The sequence below is a fragment of the Python bivittatus genome, unplaced genomic scaffold (genome assembly GCF_059951505.1).
Source record: "Python bivittatus isolate LINGU-HERP-01145 unplaced genomic scaffold, Pbiv_v1 ctg000020_np1212, whole genome shotgun sequence".
In the NCBI taxonomy this organism is placed as follows: domain Eukaryota; kingdom Metazoa; phylum Chordata; class Lepidosauria; order Squamata; family Pythonidae; genus Python; species Python bivittatus.
The window spans coordinates 10,610,251-10,624,840 of record NW_028277030.1 but is presented as its reverse complement, the minus strand read 5'-3'; the positions used below and the strand labels follow the sequence as shown (position 1 = coordinate 10,624,840).

General features: G+C 40.2%; 1 protein-coding gene across 1 annotated transcript in view; it reads left to right on the top strand.

Moving 5' to 3' along the window:
• PCSK2 (proprotein convertase subtilisin/kexin type 2) overlaps positions 1-14,590 on the top strand; it is a 114,912-nt gene that overhangs the window by 76,292 nt on the left and 24,030 nt on the right. Inside the window, exons 7-8 of the mRNA XM_007428284.4 lie at positions 347-435; positions 2,032-2,207. Coding sequence (XP_007428346.1) covers positions 347-435; positions 2,032-2,207 — 265 coding nt within the window. The remainder of the gene's footprint in view (positions 1-346; positions 436-2,031; positions 2,208-14,590) is intronic.

Below are 14,590 nucleotides of genomic sequence, written 5' to 3'. Positions count from 1 at the left end.
CACTGTTTTCTTGATTCATTGAGTGAGTTTTCTTCTGCCCTGGCCTCTGGTTAGAGCTCAGCAAGGAGCTTTCCAAATTACCTTAAGCCATACTTGATGGTTTGGATGGAAGAAGAAAGAGTTCTGTTCAGAGATTGAACTCGTAATCCTTTAGAGCACCTGCCCCATTTCCTGTCTGTCAGAAGTCTGGACTTTTTTGTTTTGTCTGAGGAAATGCGTAAAGGGAATGGTTAAAGTGATAATGCTTTAAACTTTAATGTTTAAAATGGTCTGTTGCCATGCACTAAGGATCATGCTTCATGATGCTTCCATGAGCTTTGGTTGGAATCTCTGTCTTTCTCCACAGTCATGGAACCAGATGTGCTGGAGAAGTGTCTGCTGCAGCAAACAACAATATCTGTGGAGTTGGAGTGGCCTATAACTCAAAAGTGGCAGGTAAGGCTTAAACCAGAGAACCAATCTAGATTTCCTTCCCTGGCAATATTGCTATTTTCTTAAAAAGGAAAGAAGGGTGTGTGAGAGGCAGATTATTTGCAGTATGAATTTTCCAACATGCTATATTTTAAAAAAATGAATGTACCTACATTTGTGTTTTGGTGTATATAGTTCTCCCTCTTTCTTCTCCCTTCCTTTTTGAGATTTCTTTGATACCTTGTTGATGAACACTGCTGAACTATATATTTGAAACCATAAAATACTCTTAACATATAGTTCTTGGCAGGAAGCTCATCTGATAAAGGGTCTGACTACAGGCCTCCAAGATGGAGACAAATTGATTTAGACTCCTCCTGTTGCAGGACTGTTATTGATTACTGTTGCCAGCATTGATCCTTAGCTATTATTTTTTGTTAATGTTTTATCATTTTATAATTGTGTTGGTATTTCTACTTTCATAAGCCTATTATTGATGTATACAAGAACTGTAAACTCTTCAGAGTTTATACTCAGCCGGAACAGCATGTAAGCCAGAGAAGAAAGGAAGGAAGGAACAGTTATGCTTGCTCCCTCAGAGTGGTAGAATGAGCATTATTAGATTTGTTAGTGTCTTTTAGGGAATTAATTTTTGGTAAAGATACCCACTATGTAATGCAGTAGATTATAGCTGAGGTCTAGCACCATCAAGTGGTCACTGAGATATTGGGGAAAAAGTCAGTAACTCTGATCCAGGAAGGTTGCAAATTATTCTCCACCTTTCAAGTCTGAATTGAGGTGCAGTGGAAATGGTGTCAGTAATGTCTTGGAGAAAAACGGAATGGGTCATTTCAGATTTTTTTTTTTTTTTTACAGTGAACAAGCAATTTCAGAAAACAAGCAGATTAAAGAGAGGAATTCAAGAAATTCTTCTCTATGATGAGTTTGTTCACTACATTCAGGAATATTTTAAAAACTGTAGCTGAGGAATTGTAATATTATAGTTTATCCCAGATTATAGTTTTACTGTCTAGAATTTTCTCACTGTAGCCTATTATTTCCTACAGAGATCAGTCTGAAGAGACAAGAATCAGAACAGTAACCTTGGCTATTGTTCAAACGGATATTGAGATGAAAGAGTTGACCTGTATTTCATGTAATATATGTGATCTAGCAATTTAAATAAAAGCCTTTCCTTCCAACTTTTCACCTTTCTATCTACTGCCATATACATTTTGAATTTAGATACATGAAATCAAAACCTGATTGGGTGAATTAAATAGTCTAAAACATTGAACTTGCAAAAATTAGTCTTGCATTCAAAAACAGTTCACACATTTCATGGATGAATCACTACTTTTGCATTTGTGTGATCCTGGATGTTAATTATGTTTTGTGGCAGAAAAAAAATCAGATCATGGTTTGAACTTTTAAACCAGATTTTCTCAAATAGATACCAGCAAGATATGCTGGGCTTCAAATTCTGGGTGTGGAAATCCCCAGTTGGGGAATACTATTATAAATTTCTTATTTTGATTTCAGATTAAAAAAAAAAAAAACATTTCTCTCTCTTCCCCCCCCCGCCCCCACTTCATCAATATATATTGATGAAATCTGCAGGTATCCGAATGTTGGACCAGCCATTTATGACTGACATTATAGAGGCTTCTTCTATCAGCCATATGCCTCAAGTAATTGATATTTACAGTGCTAGTTGGGGTCCCACTGATAATGGCAAAACTGTGGATGGGCCAAGAGAACTGACCTTACAAGCCATGGCAGATGGAGTGAATAAGGTAGTGCTTTGGTTTTATGTTTTCCATCCATTATGTTGCTGTAATATCAGACTCTCATGAACGTTACTTTTGCTGTAGAAGATAACAAACTGCCTGTAAACATTTCCATATCAGAAGACCTCACTTTTGAGGTATAGATGCAAGTATAATTAATTATTAATAGGAAAGACTGTTCTTTCAGCCCAATGATAATAGGACACACAAGAGTTAAATGGTGACTGATACAATGAGAATAGGCTAGAGATTTTGCTATCTGGATACTTTAAGTACCAGGAACCAGGAAGTCCTTAAAAGGCTAGAGAGTTTGTTTCCCCAGGTATATCTTTAATTGAGGGGGTCTGCAGCAAGCTGAGATTTCATCAAAATGATGAAACATGCCTCACTGTCACATCATGATGCTAGCTCCAATATCACAATGCAATCACAAAAGTGGCAAAGTTTATGTCACAACTTTGCAGTGTACATTTCATCACCTGCTCCTTCCCTTCCTGTGGGCATCCATATATATAATGCATGAGGAAGAAAGGAAGACTATATTCACTGGCCAAGATTCTTGGCCAAATATTTAATTGAAGGGAAAAACACAAGGTTGTTGGCCCAGGTTTTCCAATTACATGAGAGAAGCTTTTACATAAGTGGACCTTTGATATTAGTGTAGTTCTACAGATGCACTGTGTGAAAAAGGAAAACACTTCATTATATAACACATGGTTAAGCTAGGCAATTTCTTCCCATCTTATTTATTTTCAAACATTTGAACCTAGCTTTTTCCTCTTGAAAAACAGTCTTAAATATATGGTGAAGATGTTCATGAGAACTTCAGGAAGGATCAGGCTCAGGGCTGGTTTAAGGAATTTGGAAGCCCCATGTAACTCCAGTTTTGGTGCCCCCACCCACCCTAGTTAACTTTGTAGATGGATTCCTATATATTCAGAATAAAATACTTATAGAAACTGAATTGAACATTAATGATATATCTAGAAAAAATGTTTTAGATACAAATGGCATCACATTCTAAAACTGTGCTTCAATAAATGAGTCCATTGGCCTGATATACCTGTTAACCAACACAGTGTTACCTTCTGGGTGGATCTGCCTACCCCCAAATCCCATCAACCCAATTTACCCAGTGGCTACCCCTTAGCTCCATCCCTCTTAACATTCCACAAGTCCCTCAAGACCTGGCTATGTGATCAGGCCTGGGGCTCTCAGGGGACTGGGGAGGTTTTACGATGGCTCCCTTATTAATTTTATCCCCTCCTATTTTGTGTGCTTTTACAGTTTTTTATGTGTAATTGTTTTTATGTATTTATTCTTTTTAATTGTCGTTCGCTGCCCAGAGTCCCCTTGTGTGAGATGGGTGGCTATATAAATATGATAGATGGATGGATGGATGAAGCTGCATTTCCTCATGAGTAGACCAGAACACCTGAAACCCCATTAACCCCATCTACCCACTGGCTAACATAGAGCTGTCTTGGCTGCTAGGTGGACCTGTCCATTCAAAACCCTTGTTGGCTCAATGGATCTATTGATTAATACAGAGCAGGGTCAGCTTCTGAGTGGTCCTGCTACTCCAAGCAACCTGAGGGAAACACAAGGCTCTCTCTTAAGGGAAGACTTATGAAGGGAGATAGTCACAGCCTCTTTGCTTTTATGTCCTCAAGTGCCCATAGCCTGTTTCAGCCTGCCATGCTGTCTACGCAGCTGTATATACTACAGTCCCATTAAACCAGCCCCGACTAGACTATCAAGTAGCTACAATCCTGCCTCTTTAATCTTTTACTTTAAAGAGCAGCTGCTGAGAAGGCACTGTAGAAGAGGTTATTGCTGTTTGGTCCAAGACTGAGAGCTTCTTGAAACTGTTTGTCTACTCTGTCATACAGAAGATTGGATGGGATAAGAACATGGCCTACTCTAACAGGACTCTTTTTATGCCCTTGTTTTATGGTAGCTGCTAGGAGATTTCTGACCAAACTTGGCTAAAAATGATCAAGCTGAGATGAATCAGTACAACATTTAATATACAGCATTTTATTTTTAGTAGAATGAAAGGAACTTGCATCTCAGGTTAGCAGATTATCATGGCATTTACCATTTATCAGACAGACCTGCAATTTTTCTTAAATGACCAGAATTTTTATATTAATTTTTATTTAGGTTATAAAAGATTGGAAAGGAAAGGGAACGCTATAGTTTGACTACTCTGATAGCCACGTAATGTTAATTATTGCATTAATGAACAGAAAATTAGCATAGGAGTAGTAATTGAAGAGAACAACTCAAACTGGTACAAGAAAATGTGCTGCACTTAGCATAATGTATTCAATTGAAAGGAAATCAATGCTAATTTGTAGTTTAAATGCTGGCAACCCTATGGCATCTCATTTAGTATTTTGTTTAATTCATAATAAAAAGTGACTATCTTCCTTAAGAGCAAATTAGCATAAGTCTGTACATAATCTGGATCTCATTCTAATAGGGTGCAAACCTAATCTATTTCTCAGCAAAAACCTTGCAATTGTTACCATCCCAAGCTCTAATACCATATGGAATTCAGTTACCAGAGAAATTGACCAAATTTTAGCCAAAGTTCTGAAAAATTAGGGCTCTAAGGATTTCTTCCAGTGAATGTCCAAGCATGTGTTTGCCACTGCAACTCATCTGATATTAATTCTAGATATTCTTTCCTGATTGTGTTTTCTAAATTAGCATCAAGTGCTTTTAATTAACTAGCTCTCCTGTCAGAATTCTCCACCAGAATAGTCTAGAGCAGTGTTGTCCAAACTTGGCCACTTTAAGATGCTGGCTGGGGAGTTCTGGGAGTTGAAGTCCACTCATCTTAAAGTGGCCAAGTTTGGACAACACTGCCTAAAGGTTCCTCTGCTTGTCACAAAGGTACATATGGACTATACAGCATCTGGGAGAATGCTTTTCCTTGTCTTGTTTGCTGTTTCATGCACTGCACAGAAAAGATACTTATTTTCTTCTGAAATACAGCACAACTTGCTTTTTAAATGAGTTTCCAGGGAGAGGCTAATCAGGGAGAGAAGCAGGCTAAATCAGAAACACTTGCTTTCAAATGGCCTTCTCCCACCTAACTCTTGTTTTAAAAATGCAGAACAATCTGAGAGCTCTAAAATTGTATATGGCTAAGAATGTAGTAAAATGGAAATGCACAAAGAATGTATTGCTGTTTCTGAAATAGTCTTATTTTTATTAGCCATGGTCTGAAAACTTCTCTGTACACCAAATTACAAGCCATCACACGTCAATCCTCCACAGTAGTTTTTCTTCAGAGGAGGAACCCCTTCCTCATTAAGAACCTTTCCTAAATCTGCTCTCTTCCCAGGTCTAAAGTAGCCCATCCATTCTAGGCTGCTTCCTCCAATCCATGAAGTCCTTCTCTTTCTCCAGGCCCTCTCCAGAAGTGGTTGCTTCTCCTGCCACTGGATGTGTGAGGACATTCCCTGCCAATAGAGCTCTGACTCTGCCCCCCAACTCCTCTGGATCTGGAAGAGACAAATGGCCCAGTTCAACACAATCCAGGCTCTATAGTTGCTCCAGTTGGAGTGCTTGCAAGGAGAACTTTGCTAGGCAAAAGCCACCTCATTGTAGTGTAGCTGGATGATGACATGGGAAACACAAGGAGAGTAGGGGGAAAGATCCAGTTTTTGGGCCCTTCCCATTTCCCACCACTGATATGGATACAGTGACTGGGTTGATAGTTACTTTGGCTTTGGCTTGGTGTGATGTGTAAACCCAATCAAGTTTGGCTTGTTTAACAAACTATGGTAAAAGCTAACAATGGTTTGGTGTGATGCATTCCGAGCTTATATCTGGGACTAGATATGTTTTAAAATAGCAATGTCCTGAGTTAGTATATCTAGCTGAAACAGAATGCCTAAGCAGATAGTCTAAGTATGTATTGAATTATATGTATGTGTTGGAGGAGGAGGGATCACCCCATATCCATCAGGTTAAGCTCAGTTCTAAAGCTATTAATACTGCAAGATGAGGCCAGCCAGAGAGATGGGGCTGTTAACAATCAGTACTGTCTTGCCATCTCCAGCTCACCAATACTTTAGACCAGGGGTGCATGTCATCTCTGATTATGGGAACTACAGACAGTTTCTTCTTTTTCTTTCTTTGTTAAGATACAGGTAGATCCAACATCACAATAAAAGTATCTTAATAGTGTAAGAGAGGTTATTTCCTGGAGGCAACTCATACATATGCTGGAGAAGGGTTAATGTAATAGCAAAAAATCTAGCAGTGCTTTTAGTAGTTACTGTATATGATCCCGATTCAAGAGCAAAGGAATTGTATGCCTCTCCATCACAAACCCTTACCCTTTGCCTTGAGTTGAAATATATGAGTCCTCTGGATTTCTCCATACATGGAGCAGGGCAAGGATGCATGGCTAGCATTCTTAATTGTTTCTGACCCAGTGGCCTCCATAACAACTCATGATGATGACAACATGTGCATGTTGACATAATTATGCATTGTCATTGCCCTCTCCCCAAATGCCCATGGCAAGGTTCTTTTGGACTGGGACTTTTGGGAACTTGCTCTAAAAGAGCAGAAGACAAAACGTTGCCTATATTTATGCAGCACCAGAAGCAAGACAACTATATACTTTCTTTGGTTTCTCTTCCTCTTGCTTCATTCTATTTTCAGACCTTGAATTATGCAGGGAAGCATCCAAGGTTTTTCTTTTCTTTGGAAAACACTCAATGGTTGCTGCCAAAAAAAACAGATAATTAGCACCCCCTGCTAAGATGTTCCAGTTGAAGGCTTCAGCAGTATGAAAATGGCAAGAAAGGAAAATATTATAGATTGGAAACATGACCTTCAAAATGTACTCTGTCTTGCAGCAATGCAATTTCATGTTCATTATTATCAGACCCCCTTCATCTGGTTTGCTTTAGCATGGTTTAAAAGAAAATAAAAATGGTTACTGGAGATCTGGAATAATGACAATTTGAATCATTTTAGGCAGTCTAGTTGGATGTGCAATTCAATGTATCTTGAATTGCCCTAACCCCGCAGGGTTTCATATCAAGTAATAGAAATTGTGCATAGAAATCAAGATTCAGTCATGTATTGCTTCTTTCTTTGTACATTGCCCTCTTAATGTGTTGAATATTGCCCTCTTTTATTGTCTTTAATACCTTTTAATATCCATATAGATCTTCCACAGACAAGGGACAACTCAAATTATATAAAGAATTGCCATGATGCCATGTCTTCCAGGTTCCTTTTCGTATCTTATGGCAATTATACAGTGAATCTCCATTGCAAGCCGTTGCCTTTTAACAACCCAAGTTTCAGACTGGTTTGGAAACAGTTTGCATCAAATAATCACAGCCAATAATTGGGGTTCTCTAGATGGGGATTGCCATCAAGTGATTAAAGCCCAGTCATCTACATCTTTAGCCCCCAAAGTCCTATGAAATTCAACTTGATTTACCTTTGCATACACCTTCATAATATGTACTATAGAATTACCACCCTACATACAGTTATTTGGGCTGCAGATAACCAAGAAGAATTGAGATCTATGAAAATGTCCATAACAACAAAAGTAAAATCAAATATGTAGACACAACATGCACCTTCCATCATCCACTAGGAAACAGTGTTTTCTATTTCTTGAGATATTCTCTGCCTTTGCAGGTATCCTGTAGGTCAGTCAATCCAGCTTCCAATATATCGCCACATGGATTATCTTTATTTGAAAATAATCCTTTATCTGAAGAGCTAATAACTCTGTTAATTACAACTCAATCATATTTGGAACTACTGGAGAAATGAAGATGGAGAAAGGTGGATGATCAGATAATAATTGAAAAGAGTGTAGCTATTGCAGGTCTATTTTGAACTGTACACTAGACCATCCATACCAGGTAAAATGGATCAATAATGGGTTCCTTAGCTGATTTTCAGTCAGATATACTGTAGTATGCTGAAGGTTTATTCTGCATTATAGATCTTGTACTGAGCTATGGGGTTTAGATAGATAGTCTCCATAATACCTATCAATACCTTGATTTTAAGTTAGAATTAGAAGTACAGCATGCTAAGTTGCTCTTTAGCAACTGGCAGCAGCAAAACTCTTATTTGTAGAGGTAGTACAGACTGGAGGGCAGGACATGCAGTAATCTTCCATGATCAATGACAGAACAGATGGACTTTTGATCTGGTCCCTCAAAAATCTTTCTACATGTGATCTTGGAATAATATTAAACAGTCATTGAAAATATCTGCATCTGTATGTCTGATATAAGAATAATGGTCCTTATTTGAAAGCTAGTCATGATGGAGCTCCAATAATGCTTTCAGAATAGAAAGTACTTATTCAACAGCCATGTCATGGATCTTTAATAAATCTCTGACATGAATAAACATGGAAACTCTCGTTTTGCCAGCTTGATTTTCCTATTCCAAGGAGATTACACATGAATAAATGAGGAAAACTGAAATATTAGCCAAGCACAAAAGACATGTCAAGAATTTTAATGTGCTGCCAACCAGAAAGTGATTCTTTTCAGTGCCTCGGAAGGGACATAATAAAATTCTCTTGCTCCAGCCTGATATCCTCATTTTAATTGCAATTAAAGTGGAATGTACGTAATTGGGAATGATGTGAAGCATAGTGTTTTCCATCATATTCAGCTAAGGTGATTCATAAAGCAGCTGCTCACGCGAAACTCAACTCCACACATTAATTTGGGTGAGCAGCTTGGTAGCACAGTTCCCATACGGAACATTTTTCATGAGTTTTATGCAATTGCAAATAGATGTTCTCAGAGTCGCAGCTGTCTTGTTCAGAGTTTTCAAGAATGTATAACAACCCAGATGTGAAAGAATTGTTTTGCTGTAAAACAAGGGTGGGCAATCCCTGGCCCCCAGCCCCCAGCCCCGGCTCTCCCTATTTGATTTTGTGGCCCACAAGATGTTGCTGCCTCTTGGCAACAAGTTGCTGAAAATCAGTGGAATAGTTTTCTGGCGTTTGAAAGAAAGAAGGGGCAAGGAAGGCATAACAACTGAAAAACACATCAAGTTTTAAGTTCTTTTTGAGGTGAGGCCCATAGATATCAGGAGGAAAATTCTGTTTTCAGTCTAGCCCATTTTATAGTGGGGTGCATCAATTTGCCGACAGGCACTGCCCTCACTTTATTACTTTATTTCCATGTTCTTTTCATTAAAAATAATAAAATGGCAAGCAAAGTGCCATCTTCCAGCATTATCTCTATTTCCAAGAATCTGCCTGAGCCCCAAATTAGCCTCATAGGACGTCTTAGCCAATACAAAAGGCTATTGCATTGGTGGGAAACATATCTTCTTCATCCTCCTGCTCAGAAAACAAAACAACAAAACAAAGACAATTTGGGGTAATAAATAATATTTAAGAAGCTGGAGGAGGTACAAGGGAGAATGCATGCTGAACTGACTTTGTCTTGTGAATGGCCCCTGGCAGCCATACTGGGGTATCACCCAGGTCATGCTTTTGCAATTCCTAGAGCCACCTTATCTTGGGCTGCTACCAAAAGAACATTCTAATCCTTTGCTGCCATTTAGTGGTCACCCGTAATTTTGCAGCCCAGTTACCCTATTGGGGATACCACAGGCTGTTCCTCGTGATCCTGTTAAAGGTGCTTTTTTCAGTCCTTGAGGTATCAGAAAAGATGGTGTATTTGGCACTGCCCTTATTGCTGAGTCCTACCTTGCCAGGGAGCAGTAGATCCTTACATTTTTAATGCAGGACCAGTTAAGGAAAGGGATTGGTGGATTCCCCTGACTTTGGTTGCCTCCCACTAGACTACCAACCAATGTGCGGGGGGGCAGGGGAATCCATCTATTGCTCTCCTTAACATGGAGATGGGGTTGGGAAGGAGGCAACTTTTGACAGATGACTAGAGCAGCAGGTTTCCCCATCAGTAAAACCTTGCTCTGGTTTTGTGTGTGTGTGCGTGTGTGTGTTTTAAGAGGGTTCAAAAGGCATGGGTTTAGCATTATTCTGGAACAATGGAAACCTATATTTAAAAGTAACCCCCAAACTAGATGGCAGGCAGGATGGCAATAACTGTGAAGTGGGAAGGATCATTAGGCTGGGCAAGAAAAAGCTGCCTGAGAACTTTTGGTAGCAAAAGCTGTGAACTGCTTTTGAAAAAAGAGGAAGGATGCAAGAGAAAGAGATCCGCAGATCTCATAAAGAGACATGGTGTCTGTGCTTGCATTCTTGCTCTGCATGTACATTCAAGCTGGTTCTTCCTTTTCTTTCTGGAACCAAAGGTAAGGTGGGGGGAGTTCACTAATGGATTTACATGGTAAGGGAAAGAACTTGAGAGTCTTCCTTGTTTAATTTATTCAAGTGAGCAAGTTTGTTTAGAAACACAATTTTCTTGTCCATCAGCCTAAAAGCTGCTTGTCAAATTTCTCTAGTTAGCATCTAGAGGGGGGGGCGGGGGGGGCAGGGGAATCCATCTCACACACACTTGATTGTATTCATCCAAGAGAGGACTTGTCTTATTTTTTAAAGACAGGTCTACTGCTGTTTAAAAAAAGCAGCAAATCTGAGAAACCCACATAACACCCAAGAAGTCTTTCCAAAAGTGCAGGTTAGGTATTTCATGGGCATTTGTCTCTGTGGAAGCCAGGTGTCCAATCTGTCCCATGGCTGAAGCCAAAATGGCTGTGGAGGTGAATTGAAGAGACCAGAAATAAGGGAGCATGCTTGCACCAGCCTAAAGGGGTTAATGTGAGTTGTGCAGATCCCAACCCTTGCCTTTATCAGCACCTTCGTCATCAGTGGAGCATGCTAGATCATGTCCAGGGCAAGACTTGCATCAGGAAAAGAGGAGAAACACTATTAAACTGGAACAGCTAAAGATGAGGGTAAGTTGCATTTGCAGTGGGTTGAGATAAACGAAGGCAGCATCATGAAAACATGCCCTTTAAGAACAGTCAGAGGAGCATCTTCATGCAGCAGTTAGAATCTTCATCATGTAATCCAATTGTCATGTTGGCAAAAAATTCTAGGAGTTGTAATCCAACACACCTAGAAGGCACCAAGTTAAGAAAAGTTTGTATAGTGAGGTTAAGGTCCATGGGGAAGAGAACATGCAGTGGGCTTTGGGGAAGAAATAATGAAGATTTCCCTTGTGCACTGGCAATCCTCCTTTAAAAGTCTTGGTATGTATGGGCAGTCTAACAAGGCACCAAAGGTTGGTACATTTGCTTCTCTTGTGTCTTCATTTATATGCTTGGCTGCATTATTGCTTGCTTCCAGTTTCTATTTGTCCTTGCTGAAAACAGTTAACCAAGCTGTTAGCTAACTGCCCCCTGCCCTCGGCCAGTTCATTTTAAAGGAAGCTCTTTGGAGACCCAGCTCATTTATTTTAGTTGTGATCTGCTCCTTCTCCATTCATACGGGGACAGTGCTGGGGGAACATTATATTGCTTCAATAACTTGGCTGTGCCTAAGGGACACAGGTTCTGCAAAGGTAGAAATGATTACCTAAAGAGAAGCATTAAGAATTTATAATTTAATCACGGCACTGTAATTGGGTTCTCTGGTGAAAGGAAAAGCATGGACATTTTTAAAATGAAGAATCATTCTTTTCTTTTTTCTCTTTTTTTTTTGTTCTTGTAAGAGTTAGAAATAACTGGATTTTTACTTCTAACTCTTGCTGTAAAAATTACTGGAAGGTGGAGGCAGGGGATATTATGGTTAAGACACATGATGTCAGTAGGACTTATTTTTAAGAAAACATTATGGGGCTGTGCTCTTTGTTGTTTATGTTAGAACAATCAGAGTTATTTTTCTGTACTTCTTTGCTGTCATCTGGTGACCATCCAGATGTTTACATGTAATAGCTGTAATTTATTTTCTGTATCAGGAGGCCATCTAAAGTGCTTCTTTCTTCATTTACTTAATAATAATTTCTTAAAATCTCAGATGTCCTGTTTATTAGGATTTGCGATTGTTTTACTATTTAACTCTGTACTGTGTTGTTTATAAAATGTAACTCAAATTGTATTGGCTGAAATGTAAAGGTACTTAACTTCATTGGGGGGAATGCTGCCTTTGTTGTAATTACATATTCAGCAAATATCAAGTAGGGGTAAAATGGTTCTGTTTGACAGGATTATGCCTTTATAGAATATATTTCTTGATCCAGAGGTATTCATCCTATAATATCCTCTTAGATTCAGTCCAAGCTGATGAATTAAACTAAGTACAGTGCAGTCTTCCCTTCAGCTTTCACCTTCATGTGTTTTCTGGCTAATAATTATATTGATCAAATACTGACAACAAGCTAGCACTTGGTAGAGCAACCATGAAGGTCTTGGAAAAAATATTCAAATGCCAGGACGTGTCTATATCTACAAAGATCAGAATTGTGGAAGCCATGGTATTCCCTGTGATACTCTATGGAAGCAAAAGTTGGACTTTAAAGAAGCAGGATAGGCAAAGTATTGACATCTTTGAATTTTGGTGTTGGAGAAGACTCCTGAGAATACCATGACTGCAAAGAAAACAAAGAAATGGATCATCAAACAAATCAACCCAGAGTTCTCACTCGAGACACAAATGACCAGGGTCAAGCTATCCTACTCTGGGTACATTATGTGAAGATCCATCTCTCTGGAGAAGGCTTTGATACTGGGAAAGGTGAAAGGAAAGAGGTGGATGGACTCAGTTACAGTGGTGATGAGTGTGCCATTGGAAGACCTGAAATACACAGTTAGGGGCAAATTGTTATGGAGAAATTCTGTCTATGTGGTCGCTAATCTTGTTCTCTTCCCTTCCACATTTTCCACCATTATAGCCTTCTCCAGAGAGATAAGTCTTCGCATAATGTGTCCTAAGTATGATAATCTGAGCCTGGTCATTTGTGTAGCCAGCTCAATAAATGATCCTGACATGTCTCTGTCTGCTTGACAGTCACCCTGGCTAGGCTCAGGTAATCTGGGGCATCTGGTCTCCGATAGCTCAAAGAGCTTTTCTCTTTGGGATAAGAAAAAAAGGGGTGTTTGAGAGTGGAGATATCAGTGCTGGATGTCTCTGAAGTTGCCTCAGTGACTTCAACTACTGATGGGGGGGGGGGGCGGGACACCTCAGGAAGGTTTTCTTTCTCCTCTTATAGCAATTTCCAGCCTGAGGCAAAGGTATTGCTAATCCAAATAATGCCGCCTGAAAAAATGGGGACAAAAGTGGTGATCAATGCTAAAGAGATGAAAAAGGAGTCAGAGATTTAAACATGAGGAAAGTAATGATTTTCCTCCTGGCCTGAACATTTGGCCTGAACATTTGGCATAGCCAAAAAGTTGATGGTCCTAAAAGCTTTTCCTGACTCCTTTTGATTAACAAAAGAGGTTTCAAAGAAGAAATAACGAATCACTGAAAACATACTCTTGTTGCTTTGACTAACAAAAAGAATGGCTTGGAAACAGTTAATAATTCTGGCATTACTTTTTGTTGAATCTAGCATTGTTTTACCAAGACCCAGAAATTAGCAATGCAAAAGGGAAGAGTTAAGGAACATGTTTGCCCAGTCTTAGTTTGGAAAAGTCATCCCTTTCTCCTCTTAATATTGCTTATGTTCCCTGTGGCTACTAAAATTGATGTACACAGAAGATCACAGAACTAGCTATTGAAGACACCCTACTTTTCTTCACACTGGGATTCTTTTCCCAACCAGATATGCCCATCAGATTCCTTTTAACACATAAGGAGATCAGAACTATTTCCTGCAATTAATGTTTTTTGACCTGTTGGCTTGACCATAATACAGTGGTATCTCGGGATACGAACTTAATGCGTTCCATGACTCTGGGCGTATCCCGGGTTGGTCGTAACCTGACACAAATTTCCCCATAGGGTTCAATGTAAATCTGGTTAATCCGTTCCGCCCTCCAAATTTGGTCGCACCCCGAAGCAAATTTTCCCATAAGGTTCAATGTAATTACCGTTAATCCGTTCTGGCGTCCGCGGACCACGCGTCAGGGGCGGGAGAACGGCCAGGTGTGGCGCGGCGCGGCGCGGCGGGAGAATGGCCGGGCATGGCACGGCAGGAGAACGGCCGGGCACGGTGGGAGAACAGCCGGGCACGGCACGGCGGGAGAACGGCCGGGTGTGGCGCGGCGTGGCATGGCATGGCGGGAGAACGGCCGGGCACGGCGCGGCACAGTGGGAGAATGGCCGGGCGTGGCAGGAGAACAGCCAGGCGCCGCGGGAGAATGGCCGGGCACGGCGCGGCGGGAGAACGGCTGTGGACCACATGTCAGGGGTGGAAAAATGGCCACAGACCACGTGTCAGGGTGGAAAAATGACCGTACCCTGAGGTGGAGTTCGCACATCGAGGTAAATT